Source organism: Pelobates fuscus, chromosome 2, assembly GCF_036172605.1.
Source record: "Pelobates fuscus isolate aPelFus1 chromosome 2, aPelFus1.pri, whole genome shotgun sequence".
Classification (NCBI taxonomy): domain Eukaryota; kingdom Metazoa; phylum Chordata; class Amphibia; order Anura; family Pelobatidae; genus Pelobates; species Pelobates fuscus.
Window position 1 is genome coordinate 267,328,335 of NC_086318.1, and position 24,715 is coordinate 267,353,049.

Consider the following 24,715-nt stretch of genomic DNA (forward strand, 5'->3'; position numbering starts at 1 on the left):
CGAAGGGAGATGTTCCTGTTCAGGCAGAATTGGTACAATTCCTTTGTCAAATCCGATAGCATCTTTGATCGGGAGCCACCTAGGCGGTTCACGTATCGTACTGCTGAGACATTGTCCATCCACAGGATAAGGCTGCAGTTGTAAGCTTCCTTGGCAAAACTGCGGATTGCAAAAGAACCAGGAATTAGTTCGAGTCAATTGATGTGTAGTGCCTGTTCTGATGGGGACCAGAGGCCTCCGGTAGAACGTTCCGAGCAAGTGGCACCCCATCCGAGGAGGCTGGCGTCTAATTCCAGAATGAAATCCGGTTGTCGGCCGAAGATAGCCCTTCCATTCCAGGCTTCCATATGTTGAAGCCACCAGTGGAGTTCCAATTGGACTTCGTCTGTGAGAAAAATCTGTTGTTCGTAAGATGTTGAACGATGTAAGTAGTGTGTTTTCAAACGTTGCATTGCTCGATAGTGTAGCGGGGCTGGAAATATTGCCTGGATTGAGGCGGAGAGTAATCCTATTGTGCGGGCTAAATCCCTGAGTCGGAGATATGGTGAAGCCAGCAATCTCCGGATGTCCTTTTTTATGGTTTTGATTTTCGTGGCAGGAAGATGGAGGACTTCCTGAATCGAATCTATCTGAAATCCCAGAAACTGGACCGTCTGAGACGGAGTTAGAGAAGATTTTTGAAGGTTGATGACAAAACCCAAATTCTGGAGGAGAGCAGAAGTCATATCTGTATGGAGACGTAGAGTCTCCTCGTCTTGAGCCATAAGGAGGATATCGTCCAAGTATATGATGGACCGAATCCCCTGTGAACGGAGTAGTGCCATCACCGGTTTCATTAGTTTGGTGAAACACCAAGGTGCAGAGCACAGTCCGAAGGGGAGACAGGTGAACTGCCATAGTGTTTTGCGCCAATGGAATTGGAGGAAGGTGCAGTGTTCTGGTGTGATTGGTACTGTGAGGTATGCATTCTTGAGGTCGAAGCGGGAGAACCAGTCTCCCTCGCAGAGGAGGTCCCGTAGTAGTTGGATGCCTTCCATCTTGAAATGTCTGTATTTGATGAATTTGTTCAGCTCTCTTAAATTGATGACTGGTCGGAACTCGCCCGACTTTTTCTTGACCAGAAACATGTTGCTCACGAAACCTCGTGTGCTGAGTGCTTGTTCGATGGCACCCTTGGTGATTAGGTCGTTGAGCTCGACCTGAAGGGACATGTCGTCTATTTGAGACATTCTGAGGGGGGTAGGTAAAGCTCCTTGAACTGGGTTCTCTGTGAACTCTAGGTGGAAGCCAGACACGGTCTGAAGGATCCACGAGTCCTGTGTGAGTCGAGACCACATTTGGGAAAAATTGATTAATCGGCCTGCTATAGGTATATGAGAAAAATGAGTCCATTACCTGTAGGAGTGCGACCGCGGAGGGAAACAGATCCACGTCCTATAATAGAGCCACGAGATGGGAAGAAGTGTCTGTGGTGGAAACGGGTATTGCCCGAGTTCCAGTGTTCAGAAGGTCGAGGCCTGTAGCCTGTGAAGGCAGCTCTGCCAGCCGACCGGCCTCTGTAATGGCTGGCTCTCCCAGAAAAACGTTGGGTCCTAAACACCTTGCGTAAGGAGGATTGCGCTTTGGTAAGCGTTGTAAACACCGCAACGTGTTTGCTCAACTCCTTAATAAATTTGTCTCCAAAAAGCATGCCTTGTGCCTCAGGACCAAGCTCTTTAGTGCCTAGTTCGGCAAGCTTTGAGTCAATTTTGTATAAGGCGGCCTTCCGCCTTTCGGTTGACATTGCTACGTTGGCGTTGCCAAGTAGGCATAATGCCCTTTGTGCCCATTCACGCACCATGTGTGCATCTAAAGTGCCACCTGGCAAAGCCTCATCCGCAATACTGAATATTTGGATAAGCGGTCCCGCCATATCCAACATCTTATCTTGAGTTGCCTTCAGGCCTTGCTCCAAACCCTTACGGGGATCTTTCCCGGATTTGTATAGAAAGGTGACGAGCAAGGGGTCAAATTCTGGGGTAACAGCTACCTTGTCTGGGATAAAAGGTTGTGGGCATTCTGCTTTTAGCTTAGCTCTCACTTCCTTTCCCAATGGCTTCCGTAGCCACATCCTGCAGAATTTAGCGATGTGGTCTGGGGGGGTCAACTCAGTCGACCGTGGGTGTTTGATGTACCTAGGGTCGAACAGGGGACGGCCAAGTGTATCTAGTAAGACCTCCTCAGAAATGGGGTTAGAGTCAGAAGGGGGTTCATTTAGTTCGTGAGGGGGAAAATCCTAGTCTGAGTACCCTGCACAGTATTCGTCAATCACTTGAAGTTGCAGGTTGGAGGTGGGACCCTCTAATGGGTCCCGGTTATAGTTGGGGTTATTATCTGGAAAGGATAATTTAGGCGTTTTAGCCGGTGCTTTGCCTTTACCGGCGGTAGCACTATCGCCCTTCCAGGGGCGTTTGCGGGGGTTTTCCTCATGGTCTGAGCTTTTTGACTCTTCCGAGTCTGATAAATGCACAATAGGAGCTCCAGAGGTAGATTTTGACTGGTCGTGGAAAGCTGTGAAGGCTTTTGGAATAGAGTCCGCAATGGCATTATACAGCCAAGCTTTGAGCTCCGCAGGGACTGCTGGTTCAGGCAAATCGGACATAATTGGTAAAGTGGGGTCACCACTAAGAAATTTTTTTTTTATTATTATTTTTTTTATATATAATAATTTTTATTTTTATGGAAATAAATTAAACCATGTTAAAATATATATCTATATTTAGAAATTGATTACATGCTGTTATTGGAATAGACTCACCTGGGAGGCTAGCAGCAAAGAAAGAGGAGCTGGGAGGAGCCTGATAGCTGGACATACTCTGTGGTGCACTCTGATTGGTTAAATTTTTACTTACTGTTAACTGTTTCTTTGCTGCTGGGAGTTACAGTAAAGAAAGATAAGCAAAAAAATTAACATGCGAGTGATAACATTGCCGAGCGGCGTGATTTAAACGAATGAAGTACCGAATGCCATTGATGCGAATGGGGCTCCGCCGTGTAAGCCGTGAATATGCAGCGGTTTGCTTTATGGCGGGCCCAACTTACTTTTTTTTTTCGGCGGCAAGTACCGGAAGAGCTGTGCGGACACCGGCGGCGGGAAGAAGAGCCCGGACAACGCAGGAGAGCACTGGACCAGGAGACCACGAGGAACAGGTAAGAGGAAATCCAAGATGGCGGTCTGAACCGGAAGTAACGTTTCAGACTCGCCAGACCATTAACGGTAATGTGAGAGTGGATTGGCAGCCCTTTTATAGGGAAACCAAGCCCCTCCCACAACTACAGGCCAAGCCTTTATATATATATATATATATATATATATATATATATATATATATATTATATTTTTATTTATATATAGGTATATATATAGTGATATATACGTATATAGATATATTATTTTGTTCTACATGTATTTTGATATATATATATATATATATATATTATCACAATACAGTTAGAACGAAATAACACACATCTTTATATTTTTTAATTATTCATTTTTAATTATTTAATTTTTTTACATATTTACATATTTTTTATATTATATATATAATTATATATATATATATATATATATATATTCAGTATCAGTCTACGTGTAATTTGATATAAAAAAAAAATATATATATATATTGATAGTAAAATACACCTAGACAGTGTATGTATATGTGTATATATACTTAGATCATATATATATATATATATATGTATATATATATATATATATATATATATATATGATCTAAGTATATATATTTTTTTTTTACACTTCTTTAATTTAATTTTATTTTATTTCCAGCCAGCAGGGGGACTACCTGTCCTTACAGGCAGTCCCCCTGCTGGCAATGCCTGAGCCAGCTAACCCGGCCATGTGATTGTGAGGTCCTCGCAAGGACCTCACTTTCACATGGCCGGCGGGGCTGCTGGAGGACGGACGTGCCGCGGGGGGCTCCCTGGGAGTCCCCCCAAACGTGATCGCCGGCGACCGGGTAAGTAAGAAAAAAACGGAGGGCGTACAATTACGCCCGGCGGCGTTTAGAGCCGCTTAAAATAGGGCGTAAGTGTACGCCCTCCGGTCTTAAAGGGTTAATGATTTTTTTTTTTTTTTATCTATATATTTTTCTTTTTCTTTTTTTTTATTTATTGTTTACAATTGAACAGCTACAAAAGAAATTCCACTTAAGTGTTTTTGATGCCCCAGCACATGCGAATTTGCTTTAAAAAGTTAGCAAGCATTTTGGTATTTCCAACCATGATCTGAATGCTAGAAAATTGGAATTGTCAAATTTAGACAAGGTTTTTATTTCAGACCCTGGCCAGAAACAAACTATTTCCACGGGCTGTGCCTTTTTTTGCAGGAGACATAGGCATGATATTGCCATACATGACAAAAAAAGGGAGGGTGATCTGGGTGAGGTATTCATAATGGAGAAATTGCATGTATCATTACGTGCATGGAAAGGCATTACACGTTGCATTCCCTACTTAGAATCTCATTTAAAATTAATTTATCGCTGGTATTTCTCTCCATTTAAATATGTTCCGACTACACCTCTCAACATCTAATTTATGTTGTAGAGGCTGTGGACAGACAGGTTCTTTATACCATTTTTTCTGGTAATACCCAAAACTATCCAACTATTGGCAAAAAATTATATTAGAATTGATCATATCTATCACTGAGTTACCTGTAGATTTAACTCCTAGATTATGTTTACTTAAATGTCTCCCTAAAGATTTATCAACTCACAAAAGAATGTTAGGCCACCTCCTTATCTCTGCTACATCAATCATTCCTAGATACTGAATCTGTTACAATTCCCTCTGTCAAAGGTGTTTTACTGTTTTTATTTGAAAATAAAAGATGTGAACTTGCTCTCTGAGTACTATCGGCTACAAATGTACTCATCAGACATGACTGTCTGAGTGGGAGAAGGCAATAAGGAGTAAGTATAAGCTTGATGATGTTTCCACCTGACCGAAAATGGTTTTATTACTTTTGGTTGACTCCTTATTTACTGCATTTGTCATTTATTATATGATATTTATATAAATATATATGTGACATAAAATATTTTTTTCTTTCTTGCTATTATGACACTGTTCATATATCATAATGTTTAAATATTATTGACTGTTAAAAATGTTGACAAAAATTTACAATTGTTATTGTTGTTTTTTTTTTTTTCCTTTCAAACTCTTTAGGTCCGTGATGATGTTTACCACAACATATTGGCCAATAATCTTCCTAATCTTTTAGAGTATGGTAATATCAATGCTCTTACTCATCTGTGGTGTACTGGGCAGATAACTAATTTTGAGTACCTTACACATTTAAACAAACATGCTGGGCGTTCCTTCAATGATTTAATGCAGTATCCAGTTTTTCCATTCATACTTCGGGATTACACCAGTGAAACACTTGATCTCACTGAGCCAACAATATACAGGTATTGTAATATGACATTAATGTTTGCATTCGTTTTGAACACCAGTTTGTAAAGAGTCATGGAAACAAATATTTTACATGATAGAGAATCAAATGTTATCAGTGTATTCTTCAAGCAAATAACTAATTTATAGATGGGAAAAAGGCCCTTTGCCCTCATGTCAGTCATTTCACAGCACAAAAGTCAATAGACTTCAGCATGACTATTAAAGGACCACTATAAGCACCCAGACTACTTCATTTTAATGAAGTTGTCTGGGTGCCAGGTCCATCTAGGATTAACCCTGCCTGCTGTAAACTGCTATGTTTACAAATGGGTTAATCCAGACTCTAGTGGCTGTCTCATTCACAGCCGCTTGAGGCGCTTCCGCGCTTTTTACTGTGATTTTCACAGTGAGAAGACGCCAGCGTCCATAGGAAAGCATTGAGAATGCTTTCCTTTGAGACTGGCTGAATGTGCGCGCGGCTCTTGCCGCGCCTGCGCATTCAGCCCATGACGACAGAAGAAGGAGGAGATTCCCTAGTGCCGAGGGAGCCCGGCGCTGGAGAAAGGTAGGAATTGAATCCCTTCCTCACCCTAGAGTCCGGCGGGAGGGGCACCCAAGGACCCTATAGAGCCAGGAAAATATGTATGTTTTCCTGGCACTATAGTGATCCTTTAAGAGGAGAACCCTCATCCAGTTGTCCTGCTATGTAACAATGTAACTATATTCTAAAAGAAAGATACCTGTAGAAAGCAAAATGTAGAAAGGGTCTAGAAGCAGATTCTCTTTGAGAGCAGCAACTGATGAAGATTGTTTTCTACAATTATCTATTACCCAGTGGTGTATTTTGGATCTGTGCTGCCCTAGGCATGACAAAACTTTGGCACCTCCTAATTTCAATTTACCCTGCCCCTTCTTGTCAAGACCACACCTCTTCCTGTTAAAGACTAACACACACAGGCACACTCACTCACTGACATACACACACTCATTGATGTGATATAATCTTAAAGACACACACACACAGACAATCACTCACTCACAGACACACGGAGAGACACACACATTCACTGACACACACTAACTCACAGACGGACGGTCACCCACAGATGCAAAAAAAAAAAAAAGTTAGCATTTAGCAATTTTAAAAAATCTCAGAGTGAGGGAGACAGAATGATCTATAAGATTAGGCAGAAAGAGGCTAAGCAAGTTATAAGAGCTTCAAAATCACACACAGAAGAGTAAATCGCACAGTCAGTAAAAAAAAGGGGACAAAACATTGTTTTAGATACATAAATGAGAAAAGGAAAGTAAAACAAGGATTAGTTAGATTAAAAACAAAAGAAGGAAGGTATGTAGAAGAGGATAAAGGTCTAAATGACTGTCTCAATTAATATTTTTGTTCAGTATTTACACATGAAAATGAAGGAAAGGGGCCTCCGTTAGGAAAAAGGACAAACGAGTAATTTGTTACATGTGAGTTTACAGAGGAAGAGGTTCTATTTCAACTGTCAAAAGTAAAGACAAATAAGTCAATGGGACCTGATGTAATACACCCAAAGTTATTAAAGGGAAACTCCAGTGCCAGGAAAACAATCTGTTTTCCTGGCACTGCAGGTCCCCTCTGCCGCCCACCTCCCATCCCAGGTACTAAAGGGGTGAAAACCCCTTCAGGTCACTTACCTGAAACCCTGCCGATGTCCCTCGGCGGTGGTTTCGGGTCGGCGTCGCTCCTCCCTGTAATCACGTCAGCCGGTGGGCGAGACTGATCCCGCCCGCCGGCTGAGGAAACCTAATGTGCATGCCCGGCAATGCCGCGCATGCGCATTAGGTCTCCCTATAGGAAAGCATTGAAAAATATTTTCAATGCTTTCCTATGGTGAATTGAGCGACGCTGGAAGTCCTCACACAGCGTGAGGACGTCCAGCGACGCTCTAGCAAAGAAAATATTTGCTATAAACTTGGAAGTGCCCTCTAGTGGCTCTATTAGACAGCCACTAGAGGTGGAGTTAACCCTGCAATGTAATTATTGCAGTTTATAAAAAAAAACTGCAATATTTACAGTTGCAGGGTTAAGAGCAGTGGGAGTTGGCACCCAGACCACTCCAACGAGCAGAAGTGGAGAAGTGGTCCTGGTTCCTGGAGTGTCCCTTTTAAAGAGCTTAGTGGTGTACTAGCAAAAACATTAACAGATTTATTTAACCAATCATTGTTAACAGGAGTAGTCCAAGAAGATTGGAAGTTAGCGAATGTTGTGCCCATTCACAAGAAAGTTAGTAGGGAGGAGTCAGGCAACTATAGGCCAGTAAGCCTTACTTCAGTACTGGGAAAGTAATGGAAACCATGTTAAAGGATCAGATTGTTAAACATCTAAAACACATGGATTTCACGATCAGAGACAACATGGATTTACTTCAGGGAGATCATGCCAAACTAATCTTATTGATATTTTTATTGGGTAACTAAAATAATAGATCGGGGTGGTGCAGTAGACATTGCTTACCTAGATTTCAGTAAGACTTTTGTCACAGTCGCACATAGAAGGCTTATCAATAAACTGCAATTGTTAAGTTTGGATTCCAATATTGTTGGATGGGTAAGGCAGTGGCTTAGTGACAGGCAACAGAGGGTTATAGTCAGTGGAGTATATTCGGAGCATGGGCTTGTCACCAGTGGGGCACATCAGGGATCTGAACTTGGACCTGTTCTCCCTAATATTTTAATATTCTATCCTAACTACAAGATAAGGCCAGGGACTAATACAAGTATTTATAAAATTGGGCAGACTAGATGGGCCGAATGGTTCTTATCTGCCGTCACATTCTATGTTTCATACTGACAGACACACACTGACCGCTGTGTACACACACACACACACATATACACTCTGAGAGACATATGCACACATCTATGTGTCCCTTTATCACTCCCCCTGCTGGTACTGCTATGGACGGCTATTCCGTCCATGTGATTGTGAGGTCCTCCCAATCACATGGCTCAGGAGTGCCGGATCAGACACAGGGGGACTGCCTGGCATGTCAGACAAGTCCCCCCTATCGCGATCACAGGCGTGGGATCGTCAACGAGCAGGCAAGTGAATAGTACAGCGGGTACCATACAATGCCGCCCGCCGGGGTTTAGAGCCGGGTCCCCAAAAGGACATGTCAAACGGAGTGAAATAGTTAAACACTTGCATATCAATTTTATTCAGGCCTAACAACCTTAATGCTTCCAAGCACATTCCACATATGCTATGTCAAACTAAGATAATGGGGAGTTTGGAGGCCAAGGCAACACTTTGAACTCTCTGTCATGTTTCTCAAATCATTCCTGGTTTGCAGTGTGTCAGGCTGCATTACCCTGCTAAGCAAGGCTACTGCCATCAGGGAACATCATTGCATTAAAGGAGTGTACGTAGTGTGCAGCAATCTCCAGGTAGGTGGTATGTGTCAAAGTAGCAGTCACATGAATGCCAGGACCCAAGGTTTCCCAGCATAACATTGCCCACAGCATAACACTGCCTCTGCAGACGTGCCTTCTTCTTATAGTCCATTCTGCTGCCATCTCTTCCCCGGGTCAACGACGCACACACCCAGCCATCCACCTGATGTAAAAGAAAACATGATTCATCAGACCAGGCAACCTTTTTTGATTGCTCCATCGTCCAGCACTCACACTAACATCGAAGGCACTAGACAGTGGTCATCATGGGCACTCTGACCAGTCTGCGGCTATGCAGCCCCAAAGGCAGAAAACTGTGTGTGTTCTGACATCCTTCTATCTTCTGTTAAATCAGACCAGGCAGAATAGCTTTTGAGCCCCACATGCATCAAGGTGCACCTTGGGTGCTCATGACCCTAATACCAATTCACTGGTTGTCCTTCCTTGTGTTACCGAGTAAACTAGCAGAAGCCGAACACAGAGAAATGGATGCAGGACTTCAGGAAGTAAGAGGTCTTTATTAACATACCGATCGGGCCTCAGATGAACTCCTGTTCCAAAAATATCTGAGAGACCGACACATGGTGTACATTCCTTATATAGCAATATAGCTCCTCCCATCAATAGCTACACCCACATATACCCTTAACCAATCAATGAGCAGAATATGGACATGGAATATGAACATCTGGCCAAACCACATGGCTCATCCAAGACAAAGGAAATAAGTGCAATTTAATTTCCTGCATTCCTGCACATGCTCAGTATACTGATGACTCATCCAACTGTTTGTAACCAGATACTAATTAGCCTATGCCATGTGGAGATGTCAGCCTACTAAATTTTGACCATGCTGGACTCCCATCACATCCCCCCCTTTGATGCCTCTGATACAAATTATTCCAGATGCATCACCAATCACAGATTACCAATACCTCTCAAGTAGCCATTGAACCAGAGTAGACCTCAGGGCTGCCATCAGAAATTTTGGGGCCCCTGACAAAGCACAAGGTCTGGGCCCCCCGCCCACTCCCGACCTAGGCCGCTGACAATGATGCAGGACTGAATGTGTTGTGTATAATGGAAGTGAATTAGAATGTGTGTAATGGATGTAGTGTTTGTGTGTATTAGATACTGTTTGTGCAGTGAATGCAGAGTGTGTGTTTGTGTAGCGGATGCAGTGTGTATAGTGAACGCAGAGTGTGTTTGAGTAGTGGATGTAGTGTGTGTACAGTGATGTAGTGTGTGTTTGTGTAGTGGATGTAGTGTTTGTTTGTACTAGATTAAATGTGTTTAGTGGATGTAGTGTGTATATTATAGGCAGTGTCTGTGTATAGTGAATGCAGAGTGTTTCAATTTGTGGTGGATGTAGTGTGTGTACTGTGAATACAGGATGTTTGTGTAGTGGATGCTGTGTACAGTTAATGCAGAGTGTGTGTCAGTATATTGAATCCAGAGTGTGTGCATAGTTCAGTGATTGCAGAGTGTGTGTTAGTGTGTAGTGAATGCAGAGTGTGTCAGTGTAATGAATGCAGTGTGTGTGTGTTAGTGCAGTGAATGCAGAGTGTGTGTAAATGTGTAGTGAATGCAGAGTGTGTGTTATTGTGTAGCGGATGCAGAGTGTGTGTTATTGTGTAGCGGATGCAGAGTGTGTGTTATTGTGTAGCGGATGCAGAGTGTGTGTTATTGTGTAGCGGATGCAGAGTGTGTGTTAGTGTAGTGAATGCAGAGAGTGTTTGAGTAGTGGATGTAGTGTGTGTACAGTGATGTAGTGTGTGTTTGTGTAGTGGATGTAGTGTTTGTATGTACTATATGAAATGTGTTTAGTGGATGCAGTGTCTGTAGTGGATATAGTGTGTGTATTAGACGCAGTTTCTGTGTATAGTGAATGCAGAGTGTTTCAATTTGTGGTGGATGTAGTGTGTGTACTGTGAATACAGGATCTTTGTGTAGTGGGTGCTGTGTGTACAGTTGATGCAGAGTGTATGTTAGTGTAGTGAATGCAGAGTGTGTGTCAGTATAGTGAATCCAGAGTGTGTGTTGGTGTGTAATAAATGCAGAGTGTGTGTTAGGGTGTAGTGAATTCAGAGTGTGTTAGTGTAATGAATGTAGTGTGTGTGTAAATTTGTAGTGAATGCAGAGTGTGTGTTAATGTGTAGTGAATGCAGAGAGTGTGTTAGTGTAGTGAATGCAGAGAGTGTGTTAATGTGTAGTGAATGCAGAGAGTGTGTTAGTGTGTAGCGGATGCAGAGTGTGTGTTAGTGTAGTGAATGCAGTGTGTTAATGTGTAGTGAATGCAGAGAGTGTGTTAATGTGTAGTGAATGCAGAGTGTGTTAGTGTAGTGAATGCAGAGTGTGTTAATGTGTAGAATGCAGAGTGTGTGTGTCAGTATAGTGGATGCAGTGAGTTTGTTAGTGTGTAGTGTATGCAGAGTGCATGTTGTATTAGTGAATGCAGTGTGTGTATTGTATTAGTGTATCAGTGTATGCAGTGTGTGTGTTAGTGTATGCAGTGTGTGTATTAGTGTGTGCAGTGTGTGTTTTGTATTAGTGTATGCAGTGCGTGTGTTGTATTAGTGTATGCAGTGCGTGTGTTGTATTAGTGTATGCAGTGTGTGTTAGTGTATGCAGTGTGTGTTGTATTAGTGTATGCAGTGTGTGTTGTATTAGTGTATGCAGTGTGTGTTAGTGTATGCAGTGTGTGTTAGTGTATGCAGTGTGTGTTGTATTAGTGTATGCAGTGTGTGTTGTATTATTGTATGCAGTGTGTGTTGTGTCAGTGTAGGCAGTGTGTGTTGTGTCAGTGTATGCAGTGTGTGTTTTGTCAGTGTATGCAGTGTGTGTCAGTGTATGCAGAGTGTGTGTTGTGTTCAGTGGCGTACATACCGGGTCGCAGGGGTCACGGCTGCGACCGGGCCCGGCCCACCAGGGGGCCCGGCCGCCCCTGCGACCTGGTATGTAGCCACTGGGCCAGCCTCTTCTCCTGGGGGGCCCTAGAGCCGGCCACCTCAGGGCCCCCCGAGGCTGGCCCTGCTGTCACCCCACGGCCGGTCCTTCGGGCGCGCAAGGGAGCACTCTCCCCTAAGTGCTTCCTCTTCAGCTCCCTCGCGCACCGCACTGATACCAGAGCCGGAAGATGACGTCATCTTCCGGCGCCGGCCTCCCTACTCGGTGCGCGAGGGAGCTGAAGAGGAAGCACTCAGGGGAGAGTGCTCCCTCGCCGCCCGCCAGCCTGCCTGCCCGCCCAGTGACCGGCCACCCAGGAGCCCAGCAGCACCACTGGACCCCAGGGAATCCCAAAAGGTAAGGAGGCTGGGGGATTAAAAAAACAAAAAAAACTGTGTGTGTGTGTGTGTTAGTGTGAGTGTTAGTGTGAGTGTGTGTGTTAGAGTGTTTGTGTCTGCTAGTGAGTGTCAGTGAGTGAGTGTGTCTGTTGAGTGTGTCTGCTAGTGAGTGTCAGTGAGTGTGTTACTGTGTGTGTCTGTTACTGAGTGTGTTTGTGTGCATGTTAGTGAGTCTGTTTGATGTCTGTTAGTGAGTGTGTGTTTGTCAGTGAGAGTGTATGTTTTGTAAGTGTGTATGTATGTCTGCCGCTGAGTGTGTCTCTGTCAGTAAATGTGTGTGTCTGTTAGCTAGTGTGTATGTGTCTGTTCGTGAGAGTGTGTGTGTGTGTCTTCAGCACTTACCTCTCTCCAGCGCCGGACTCCCTTGGCGCAGGGGATCCCTCCGCCTCTGAGCTCCGAATGCGCAGCCGCGGCAAGAGCCGCGCACGCATTCAAACCGCCCATAGGAAAGCATTACTCAATGCTTTTCTATGGAAGTTCAGTGTCTTAGAATCGCGGAAGCGCCTCTAGCGGCTGTCAGTGAGACAGCCACTAGAGGTTGGATTAACCCTCAGTGAAACATAGCAGTTTCTCTGAAACTGCTATGTTTTCAGCTGCAGGGTTAAAACTAGAGGGACCTGACACCCAGACCGCTTCATTGAGCTGATGTGATCTGGGTGTCTGTAGTGGTCCTTTAAGTGTGTGTGCATCTGCATGCACTGGCGTACATACCGCGGTCGCAGGGTTCAAAGCCCTGCAACCCCTGCGACCAGGTGCCCGCCGCAATGTGTTGCGGCCCCGGCCCGCCAGAGTAAGCGCGCAGGGGTGGGGGGGGGGGGGCACGGATCAATTTTCGCACCGGGGCCCCATGTGTCATGTGTACGCCACTGGTTGTGTTAGTGTATGCAGTGTGTGTTGGTGTATGCAGAGTGTGTTGTGTTAGTGTATGCAGAGTGTGCGTTGTGTTAGTGTATGTAGTGTGTGTGTTGTGTCAGTGTGTGTGTGTGTGTTGTGTCAGTGTATGCAGTGTGTGTGTGTGTGTTGTGTCAGTGTATGCAGTGTGTGTGTGTGTGTTGTGTCAGTGAATGCAGTGTGTGTGTTGTGTCAGTGTATGCAGTGTGTGTGTGTGTGTGTTGTGTCAGTGAATGCAGTGTGTGTGTGTTGTGTCAGTGTATGTAGTGTGTGTGTGTAAATGTGCAGTCTGGGGGGGAGAGGGAGGGGGAGGAAGGGGCATTTTTTTTTTTAAAAAAAAATGTACATTTAATTAAATAGTTTCTCCCCCCTCCCTGCTTACCTTTGTCCAGGGAGGGGGGAGATTCCATGATCCCTGGTGGTCCGGTGGGAGGCCCCGGCTCCCTGTTACCGCAGAGGGGGCCCAGGCAGCACACAGCTTCTCCTCTCTGCTAATAACTCTCGCGAGACCCGCTGAGCGTTGCCATGGCAACTGGGTCTCGCGAGAGTTATTAGCAGAGAGGAGAAGAGGAGAAGCTGTGTGCTGGGCCCCCTCTGCGGTAACAGGGAAGCCGGGGGGCCCGCGGCTGCACACATAGATTGTGATATTCGCGATCTATGTGTGCAGAGAGGGAAAGTGGGGCCCAGGACTGCCAAAGCAGTCTGGGCCCCCAAGGGCCGCCGGGCCCGTGACAACCGTCATGGTTGTCACCCCCTGATGGCGGCCCTGGTAGACCTCGTAAGCATCTTAGCAAAAACTCCTTCAACATTCCTCATCCTGAATATGTTCTCTTTGAGCTAGGGAATCATATCTATAGACAGCCATTACATGAGCCGCTGTCTTTCTCTCTATAGTACTCTCTATAATACTACGTAAGGACCTCACCACTAATGGAATTAAACAGGGCAGGAAAAGACATAGGAATATGATAAACACTCCTCCTCCTACTAACGCCTTAATTCCTCCAAGCTGCTCATACCAGCTTCCAAACCAACGATTAGGATTATACCCATTCCAGACCTGAGTCGGTACATGCGCAAGTTTAACCATGTGACTAGTAAGTTCAGCCACTGCCCGACCTTCATCATCTATGTGCAAACAGTTGCTAAGGTTAAACTTACCGCATACACCTCCTTCCACTGCTAATAGGTAATCTAAAGCCAATCTATTTTGATAGATGGCTGATCGCATCCTGGTATTTTAGAGTGTAGGTGAAGCGCTAGTAACATATAACTTGTGATATACAGTGCGGAATATATAGCAATACCTCTACCTTAGAATATTTTAATACAGGAGTCCTAATGGAGGTATGCTGTGGGGTCCGTGAAGGTATCGCCTGTGGGGTCCGTGAAGGCGACCCTATCCCTTCTTGGGTAGTTGTTCTTTTGTCACTGGTTTTCTAGATTAGAACACAGACATATATGGTGCAATATTGTGGGTTCCAGTGGTAATATTAAAACAAGTAAAATGTTTGTACTTACAAACCCAGAGCCCTCCACATCGGCTCTGGTCTGAGGGTGTATGTAGTTAAGGACTACAAGCCTTCTTTGTGAAAATAGCAGGAGATGCCACAAGTGGTATAAAAAATAATAAGCAATTTATTGTATCATATATAAAAAATAATAGTAATAAAAGATATATTCTATACATAAAATACCACTAAAATGGCTAAAAAAAGTCCAATGTAAGAGTATCTTTCCTCACAAGGTCCCCAGGACGCGTTTCGCCGATCTGGCTTCTTCAACTGGTGTTTGGAGAAAAAATCTTTGCTTCTTCCTTGGACTGGCTCCTGCTATAAGTACCTCTTCATGGGTACTGTGATTGATTTCCGGCTTGTTGAATCGCGGGCGTTCACTATGGAAACCGTGATGCCTTGCGTTCCAAGCCTCACTTTCAGTTTGTTTCCTGATCCACTCGTCACTTCCGGTTTCCGTCTATGTGCCGATACGTCATCGCTATGTGCTCGGCACTCTCGATCTCTGTGTATGTCGGTTGACATGCCAACGGGGAAATTGATACACAATATAACATATGATTACACTCTTGTATTTATATTATATATCATTTGAATAAAAAGGTTTATCTTTCGCCTCTCAGTTTGGTATGTTCAATCTAAACTCAAACCTCTCCCCTGTGTATATTTTACCTTATTATATTGCTCCCTGATATTTAAAAAGGATTAGAGTTTCTTGTGGGGGGTAATCTGACCCCTAAAAATCAAATACAAACATTTATATATGAACAAAAGGGATATAGAAGTGCATTGCAGTCCAAACTTAATTAATTAGACAATATAATACTTAAAATCATACATTCAGCAATGGTGATGTGCTGCTTTTAAAAGACAAGAAAAGCAAAGGGTAGTGATTTGAAAGGTTGTCCAATAAGACCATAAGAATATAAGAGTAAAAGAATAAAATAAGGGAAGATTTAGATTCCCATTTCAAAACCTGTCAACTTAAAATTTCTTACTTTAAAAAAATGGCACATCTCGAAATCCGCATTAAGAACATAGGGGATTAAGGTGTTTAATTTAAAAATCCATTCCATTTTGTTTCGGCTCATCTTCGTGTTAAAATCCCCACTCATCATCTTCCCAATTACCTATGCTCAAGGATGCTCTCTTCCTTTTATGATTTACATCGTAAACCTTAACTCCCAAGATCTCTCCGTCTCAATTGGCAACAAGAAGAAGGATGGTTTGAGCATACCCAATGCACATGCCCCTTCCCAATCTTGTGGTAACTCCGAATATGCTTTCTTACCACAAATCCAATATAAATTTGCTGGGCCTTTCCAACTAGATGTAGCAGATAAGTCAAACCATACCTCCTTTAAATGAGTGTAATTGGCAAACGGATTAGCAGGCTCCGAGACATTTGAAGCTGACCACCAAGTAGTATTTTTAGTATTAGCATTATAAGCTTTTTGTCCCAAGCAAGTTAGCTCACCTACAGACGTGTTATACATTGTCCCTTTCCTGGCTATACAAACATGACCTATCATGGAGGTTTTTAACCGCCATGCCGATTTACTTCTAGTACTTACTTGATGATCAGACTGAAAAGGTATCTGTTGTTCATATGTCTCAGAGCCAGGGTACCATATTTCCTTTGCCTCCCATGGCCACTGGTCGCCCATATTAGTACCTCCAGACACATAGCAATTAGTTACATTAAGACTACCTGCAATACTTTCAGCCAAATCAATAAATAGGTTCTTAACATTATGGGGGATTTTATCCTCAACACTCATCTCCTCATAAAATGAATGAAAAACCTGATGAGTTTGAGTTGCCACTGTCTCAGTTTCAAGAACTACATATATTATTGTTCCTGGATCTACTCCTGTGCCATATATTTGGAACCCAAAATATTTCAAAATTTGTCAATAAAATGCTGGGGATTAGAGATGGTCATATGGACCGGATTACATTCCACAGATTTACAATATGGTGTGGTAGGCAACCTTTGGACAGGGCCTTTTGTACACCTGCTAATGTTTTTATAAATGTATGTTTTAATGTTACTGTGAAGCACTTTGGGCAACAATGTTGCAATTAAATGTGCTATATACGGTAAATAAATAATAACCCCGCCCACTCCAGTTGTAAACTACTGGTGGAGGCAAGAACACTTAACACAATTTCCCCAGAAATTGTAGCTTTTCTAGTTATACTTGCAGTTCTTTGAAACTGGTCACACAAACATATTTCTGGATGCAGCAGTAAGTCGCCCATCTTCTCCTGGGTCTCTTCCATTCAGAAGAGACCCATTACATGCTTCCTGAGGGTCTCTGTCTCTCTTTTGGTTGTAGGACCTTGGCTGCTGTGCTCTGAGTTGTTCGGTGATGGGGTTAAAGGATCTGCGCTTCCTGTGTGTGAACACTGATATGTCTGCGTATATAGCAATGTCACAATATATTTCTCGGGACAATCTTTGAGACCTGCTTTTCTTGAGAATTTCCTCTTTGGCATGGTAGTAGTGGAGACGCAGTAATATGTCTCGTGGGGTATCAGAAGGCTGAAATTTGGGCCTAGTCATGCATCCATAAGCAGGACGTCTCGTGGGAGCTCTGGGGCAACCATGTGTAACAGCTTTGTGACATAAGCAGACAGCTCATTTGTGCTGACCATCTCCTTCACTCCCCTAATGCAGAGATTGTTACACCGGGCCCTGTCCGCCTGTTTCATTTTATAGTCTCCCAGCCGTGACATTAGGCCTTCAATTTTCGTGGCGATGTCGTTGTGTGCTTCAGCTTACGCCGCCATTTTATTATCCGTAGTGAATGTTCTGGCCCCTATATTTTGAAGATTGTTACGTAGATGTCCAATAGAAGATTGCAATATTTTTCGGAAATATCATCCAGCATAGCTTGTAACAGTCCCTGAGTTATCAGAGAGTCTGGTGCTTGTGATTTTTGCGTGCACTCCAGCTCCGACTCCTCAGCGCTCTCTTGGGTCTCCTCGCCAGTGTCCTAGTCTGCCCTGTTCTTGGCGCAAAGAAGTGGGACTTCTCTTGTCTCTCCGATTAACTCTTGGGTTTAGGCTGTGACATATTGGCGCTGGTCATGTGTGTGTGACTTTGGAGGTCCAAGTTGCTTAGAGTTGGGTCTTATCTGTGCGGAGCGCTCACACCATGTCACCGCTTGCTGTCCGGTCCAGGACACGCCCCTAAAGCATACCCATTTTTTTAACTGTACTATAATCTCCTTCAATGCTTTATAGTACCTTCAAATTGCTTGAAGCTGATTACCTGTAAGTCACATGACATTCTCATACTTAATTGTGTAGTCTATGTAAATAGGACAGGTCCTAATGTACTGTAACACACATTAAAAAAAGCCCCTTTGGGTGAAACGTGTTGGTGTATTGGTTTTATTATCTTTATTTTTTTAACTTACCTGAACATTCCTGTGAACGATTGACCCTGACCTACAATCTACAAGGAACTAAGCTGAGCTACATATCCACAGGCGGAGATCATACCGCCTGCACATATCTGGAGCTTAAAGGGAAACTCCAGTGCCAGAAAAACGATCCGTTTTTCTGGCACTGGAGGGTCCCTCTCCCTCCCACCCACCAATCCCCGGTTGCTGAAGGGGTGAAAACCCCTTCAGTCACTTACCTGGGACAGCGGCGATGTCCCTCGCCGCTGTCTCCGCTGTCTCCGCGACGCTCCTCCTAATGATTACGTCGGCCGGTGGGCGAGACTAATCTCGCTCACCGGCCGAGGAGACCTAATGCGCATGCGCGGAAATGCCGCGCATGCGCATTACATCTCCCCATAGGAAAGCATTGAAAAATCATTTCAATGCTTTCCTATGGGGTTTTGAGCGACGCTGGAGGTCCTCACACAGCGTGAGGACGTCCAGCGACACTCTAGCACAGGAAACCTGTGCTAGAACCCAGGAAGTGACCTCTAGTGGCTGTCTAATAGACAGCCACTAGAGGTGGAGTTAACCCTGCAAGGTAAATATTGCAGTTTATGAAAAACTGCAATAATTACACTTGCAGGGTTAAGGGTAGTGGGAGTTGGCACCCAATGAGCAGAAGTGGTCTGGGTGCCTGGAGTGTCCCTTTAACATAAGCTCAAGAAAATTGTAAGTGGCATTTCTCTTATTTTACATCACAACCTTTAGAATATACTATACTACATTTTGTTTTATGTGCTCGTATTTTCCACATCGACTCACTACCATACATATTTGAGGATAGCCAGAAGCTGCTTCCCTGTCCCCTTTCCTAACCAATACCTAGTTGTGGCCGGAGAGAAGAGACTCAGGTTTAGCAGGTACCAGTTGCCATACCCGGTTCTAACAAACATTAGGAACCTTACTATTGCACATATTTGAACTCTTCATAAAGACTATGTATTAACTCAGTATTGTGTTTTATTATTTTACAGAACTCTATCAAAGCCCATTGCGGTGCAATCAAAAGAAAAGGAAGATCGTTATATAGACAATTACAAGGTAATTCTTCTTAGTGGTGTAGTATACGAATTAAGTTTTAGATTTGAATAAACATTAAATGCACCAAATGTATCACATTTACTAGTGACTAAAACTGTTTAACCCCTTATTACCTATTTATTTTATAATTTAGCATATTTGAATAAATATGCACCACTGTCTTATATCTAACATGAATTAAAACACTTTTAGTAAAATTGCTACACATAATACACGAGAATCTCTAAGGCCTGCATGAGTAAGAATGTATCCTGTGGTTTGCCTGCAGAGACATCATATGCCCACCAAACTAACCCATAACCTGACAATAAATCCAAATATGACAGAGGAAGCCGATTCAGTTAGCTGTAGTGTGTACTTTCGTTCATCCACTTTGGGGCCAGCACACACTACACATGTAACAGCACAGAATGACGTTAAGTCTCTCTTTTGTGAACTCTGTGAAGATATTAAAATGGGCATTCAGACAGTTATGAATGAGTTCAAAATGGAGCTCTTGGACATTCTGGACAGCTGCACTAGAGGGAAAAAAAGTGGATGAAGTGATATTTTGCCACAACACCTTCACAGGATAGGAGGCCTTGATGAAGTAGGTTAGGCAATTGAAGTTAAAACTGACATACTTAGGGAATTGTAATTTCTGCATTGGCAGGAGCTCTTAGGACGTTATGTCCAGTGGTTCCGGTCTTCCCTTTTGCTGAACAACAAATCCAAATGTGACCTGTTCAACAGAATGCATCGCTTACCAAGAGCAGCAGGGCAACTTAAGGCTACCCCAAGAATGTAAACCCAGAATTTAAACACCATAATTTTTTTCATACAAAACACACAAGTGGGTCAGCACTAAATAACCAAACATGTGTGAGGCAGCAGCCCTAGAAAGTGGATCCCTCTCAACACTACAGAAAGATCTAAAAGAATGTCATAAAAGAAGAGAAGGACTGTGGCACAAAAATTACAGTAATAAAAGACAATCAGAAATGACAAATACAAGTCAAGTATTTAAGAAAATTCAAAATATATAGTCTCAAATTAAGTTTTCACATAAAAAATATGCCTCTAAAAAGGCAACAGATAGTGCTCTCAATAGTATAATAAGTATTCTATTGATAACACTATCTGTTGCCTTTTTTACTTTTTCCTGAGTTCCAGGCACTTCTACCGCTGCAGGCGGTTCTTATCATATCCTACAAGTGGGAATTGTACCAGTGTACGCAACATAAGCTCAAGCTAGCCATAGCTCTTATAAATGTGAGTGCGATATCGCTACCCTGATTATAAATATCTTATTGGGTTTGACATATTGCACTATTAGCTTTCCCTGCTTTATATCTTCTTTTATATACGGATACACAAGCAACTTGAAAAATCACATACCCAAGTCCAAGAAACTTATGTTTTATCAAGTACTAACAGCTGCACTTACCGCTAAGTTAGAGGCAGCTTTTTATGTGTGGATTTTTTTTATTTTTTATTTCGGGACTATTTTTTTTGTATTTTCTTAAATACTTGACTTGTATTTGGCATTTCTTTTTTTTTTTTTTTAATTCTTTATTTTAGCGTGCATAAGGGTGACAAACATGTCGGCACTGCCACAACAGCAAGTACCGGCCATTAATCGACATAGGTTACATCTGCACATTTTTTGTTATAAGTGTCATGCTTAGGTCAGGGTAAACTGCAGCTTATGTCAGTATAATAGGCAACATAAAACATTGAAGATCTGGGTATATGCTGAAATTAAGATTAGGTAATAAAACAATACTAGTACTGGAATGATCAGGCTAGCGTTCAGTGTTAAGATTAACAAGAGTGAGTTAAATGTGTAATTCGCTTAACGTAGACTGCACATATAGTATAAATGGTTGATACATTAGCAGGTAAAAGTATGTTTGCAGTGGCTTTCAGCTTTACCATATATGCGCCGGTGAATCTGCTTACAATTATATGCCTGTCTCTGTAGCTGGATCGCCTGGCATGTGTAAATTTTGGGAAAAGACATTAGCTGGCAACATACTAGAGGTAGATGTCTGTCACTGTAACTGAATCGCCTGGCATGTGTGAGTTTTGGGAAAAGACAATAGCTGGTAACATATTAAAGGTAAATGTCTGTCCCTGTAACTGGATCACCTGGCATGTGTAAATTTTGGAAAAAGACATTAGCTGGCAACATGCTAGAGGTAAGTGCTTTCCAGCATGTTAACATGCAGGTAGACCAACAGCCACCTAGTGACTGGCAAGCACGCATAGGGTGCCATATTAGATTGAGTCAGCTAGCGTGTATAAAATGCTTATGGTTCACTTAGCAAGGGGTTAATGATCGCTTGAGAGATAATAACGAAAGGAAAATCATACTATAAAATTAAAAAGAAAAAAGTCAATGCGTGGTACTTAAGGAATATCGATTGTTCATCTAGTTGTCAGAGAAGTGGTTGGTCAGATGGCAGTCCCTAGGAAAAGTTCAGCCAACCCCTGTCAGCGGCAAAGCCGTTACCCCGCCGGGTATCACCTTGATGGCGTCTCCGCATTGGGAACTGGCTGTGTCCGTAGGTTGTGTGGTGTGGTCTTGTTTTGTGATCCGGCTGGAGGCTGTAATCCCACTGGGCATAGGTGCGCCTTGCTGGTGTCCGAGGCTTTGGTCCTGTGGGTTGCTTGTGCGTGTAGCTTGCTCTAGGCTCCAGCGTGTGTGGGTGTTCATATCTGAGCCTCCTGGCGCCATTTCTCGGTTTGTCGGTCTCTTGTCACTGAGAGGCTTGGAGATCGTTTTGGGGGCCTGCGGCCGGGGGTCGTAGTAGCGGCGCCGGGTGTCCGGGCGGATCAGCTTTGCCACCGCTCTCACCGCTTGGCTGTATGTCATTCCCTTGGAGCAGAGTGTCGTCCAGAAGCTTTGGCATATTTTATCAAACTGCTCCAGGCTCTGCGTGGGCGAATGGGCGTTTGGGTCGCTTGGTCTGGGCCTTTGCTGAGTTGCCATCTGGGCCTTGTCTCGATTGGATGGCCTCCCTGCTGACTGCCTGGCCGGGGAGTCCAGCATTGGGCAGTCCGAGTTGGTAGGCCTCTGTCTGGCTAGTATGGCCGAGTTATGTGCTTCCGCCATTTTGGATGCCCCTTCCCCCGTGGTGCTTGGAGGTGTCGCTGGCTCTTGCAGAAGGTGCCGGGCGCAGGGCGCTCCGGTTGGCGAGGACTGGGATATCCCCCACCGGTCCATAGGGGGGGGAGGTAGTTCCCCAAGCTCGCTGTTAGCTGCGTGCGTCTGGTGGGAAAGCGGCTGCCTTTCTCCGCCACCTCCCACGGTAGGCCCCGATCTGCCGATGCGGTGTCCGGTTACCCTGGACATCGAATTTGGTGGTCTCCCCAGTCCATTGGGCCCCCTTGTGGGAGGGTGTGCATTTTGTATCCCGTTTCATGCTCGTTTTAGTGCTTGGTATTTGGGAGCTCGTTCAGAGCATGTCTGCCCTGTTCGCTGGTCAGGCTCCGCCCCGTATTTGGCATTTCTGATTGTCTTTTATTACTGACCTCTAAGTCTTTATCTTCATTCACCATTCAATGAAGCTGAGCGTTTACATCAGTCACCTCGTTGCTGCAAGCATAGAACAATGGAGCCTTCCAGTAAAACTTGCAATGGAGTCTCCTTAGAGGGCAATACACTGCAAGAAGGCCTCAAGATGCTGCAACAATGATGCATTCCCCTTACATCCACTTACCCTCTCCTGGCGACTTCAGGCTCGACTTCACAGATGACAACAGAATAGTGAAGAGCTGGCAGAACCTTTCCCTTCTCAGAAATAGAAGCCATATCCAAATCTGCAACACATTTTGTTAATGTTTACTTCGTCAGCCAGCTCCCCAATCCTTCACCAGGGAATAGCCAGTACCCCATGTTAACCAACAGCTGTTTTATTTTTTACATTCTTTCATGAGTTTCACTGTCTTTTCTATAAATGTTAAGGGTCTGAATACAGCATGTAAAATACATCAGCTTTTTAGAGAAGTGTCCAAAATATATGCACTGGTTGCTTATGTACATGTATGTCTAAACCTAAACATCTAACGTTATCTCACCCACAATATCCTATTTGATATCATTCAATGGTGCTCTCTGTAAAAATATAGAAGGGGCATTACAAGACTTTCAGCAAAACACCTCCCCAGGCATCCCCCTTGCGTCTCTCTGGCTTGCTTGTATGGCTGTTATACGCGAGGAGCTGATTAAAATGGTCACCCATCGGAAGAAGCTTCGAACAGCTATCGCAAGCCATAGCAAAACTGACCAAAATGAAACAATCCATAAATAAGCTACAATTCTACAAAACCAAACAACGCCTCCGATGACTAAATTATTATGTTTATTCTAATAAAATGGGAATATTTCTCGTAAGAAAGTTGAGAGACAAGCTCTAAGGGAACTCTGCATTAAGCCAGGGTGCCTTTTGGTGTGACACCTTTTGAATTTGGGCTTTATCACTGTCATCAAATAAACTGAAAGGGTTCAGAAAATAAGAGAAAAATTAACTTTGAACCGTGGTAAATGTGTCCCTGAAAAGTGTGGATCAATTGCCAAACACAACTTCTAAGGTCTCAGGTGGTGACCTCTGCATAAGCCTCTGGCACTGTCCCCCTGTGGGACAAATGGTGTGACCTTTGCCGGGTCCCATCTGTGCTTTGCAGAATCTGTCCCCCAATGTCTTTGTGTAGTCAGCAAGTCCTCTGGGAGGTCTAACGTGTGCAATAGAGCGGCTGCTCCCTGCATATCCAAAACAGAGTGATTGTTGTCTCTGTGTATGCAGGGCCGGTGCAAGGATGTTTGCCCCCCTCCCTTCCTATGTGACATCACAATGCCCCACCCATATGATCTGTCATATGAACTAACCGCATTGCTGCACACAGTGTGTGTTTACATTAAAAAGGCTGCAGGGACAGGCTATAGACGCCAGAACCACTTCATTAAGTTGCAGTGGTTCTGGGGGACTAGAGTGTCCCTTTAATGTGAGGTAAATTAGAAATGAGTGTCACTAATAATAGACTAGATTGCCTACTTACAACAAGATGAGGATGACGATGGGCTCTGGCTGCAGTCTGGCTCCACTGGTCTTGTGTAGAACAGGATTTCTGGAGACTGTTTGTAACTGTGGTCACAAAATTCAATGTTCTGGAAGCAGCTCCATTTTTTGGCGCCCCTTACACAGATCAAGGTCTGGGCCTCAGGGCCTGATGGTTTGTATGCCCATAAGGCCCACCCATAAGTCCACCTACATGTTCCACCCATGAATTCGCTCACAGGGAGTGGAGTGTGTAGAGGATGTGTTATGTGTTATTGTAGAGGATCTAATGTGTGTGCTTATGGAATGTAGTGTATAGGGATACCAGTTTGTGATGTGCTGTGTGTGTGTAGTGGAAGCAGTGTGATTTTCTTGTAAGGGATAGAAAGCAGTGTGTGTTTGTGTAAAAGGGATGTATTGTGTGTTTCTGGTTGTGTGTAAGGGATGCATTGAGTGAATCTGTGTTTGTATGCGTAAGGGATGCAAGGTGTGTTTCTGTGTATGTAAGGGATGCAGTG

The 24,715-nt window shown here is 43.8% G+C and overlaps 1 protein-coding gene across 4 annotated transcripts in view; it reads left to right on the forward strand.

The window, feature by feature from the left end:
* Window positions 1-24,715, forward strand: part of LYST (lysosomal trafficking regulator) — a 710,683-nt gene that overhangs the window by 528,388 nt on the left and 157,580 nt on the right. For all 4 annotated transcript variants that reach the window (XM_063443375.1, XM_063443377.1, XM_063443378.1 and 1 more), the window contains 2 exons: window positions 5,242-5,486; window positions 19,092-19,158. In XM_063443375.1, the coding sequence (XP_063299445.1) occupies window positions 5,242-5,486; window positions 19,092-19,158 (312 nt within the window). The remainder of the gene's footprint in view (window positions 1-5,241; window positions 5,487-19,091; window positions 19,159-24,715) is intronic.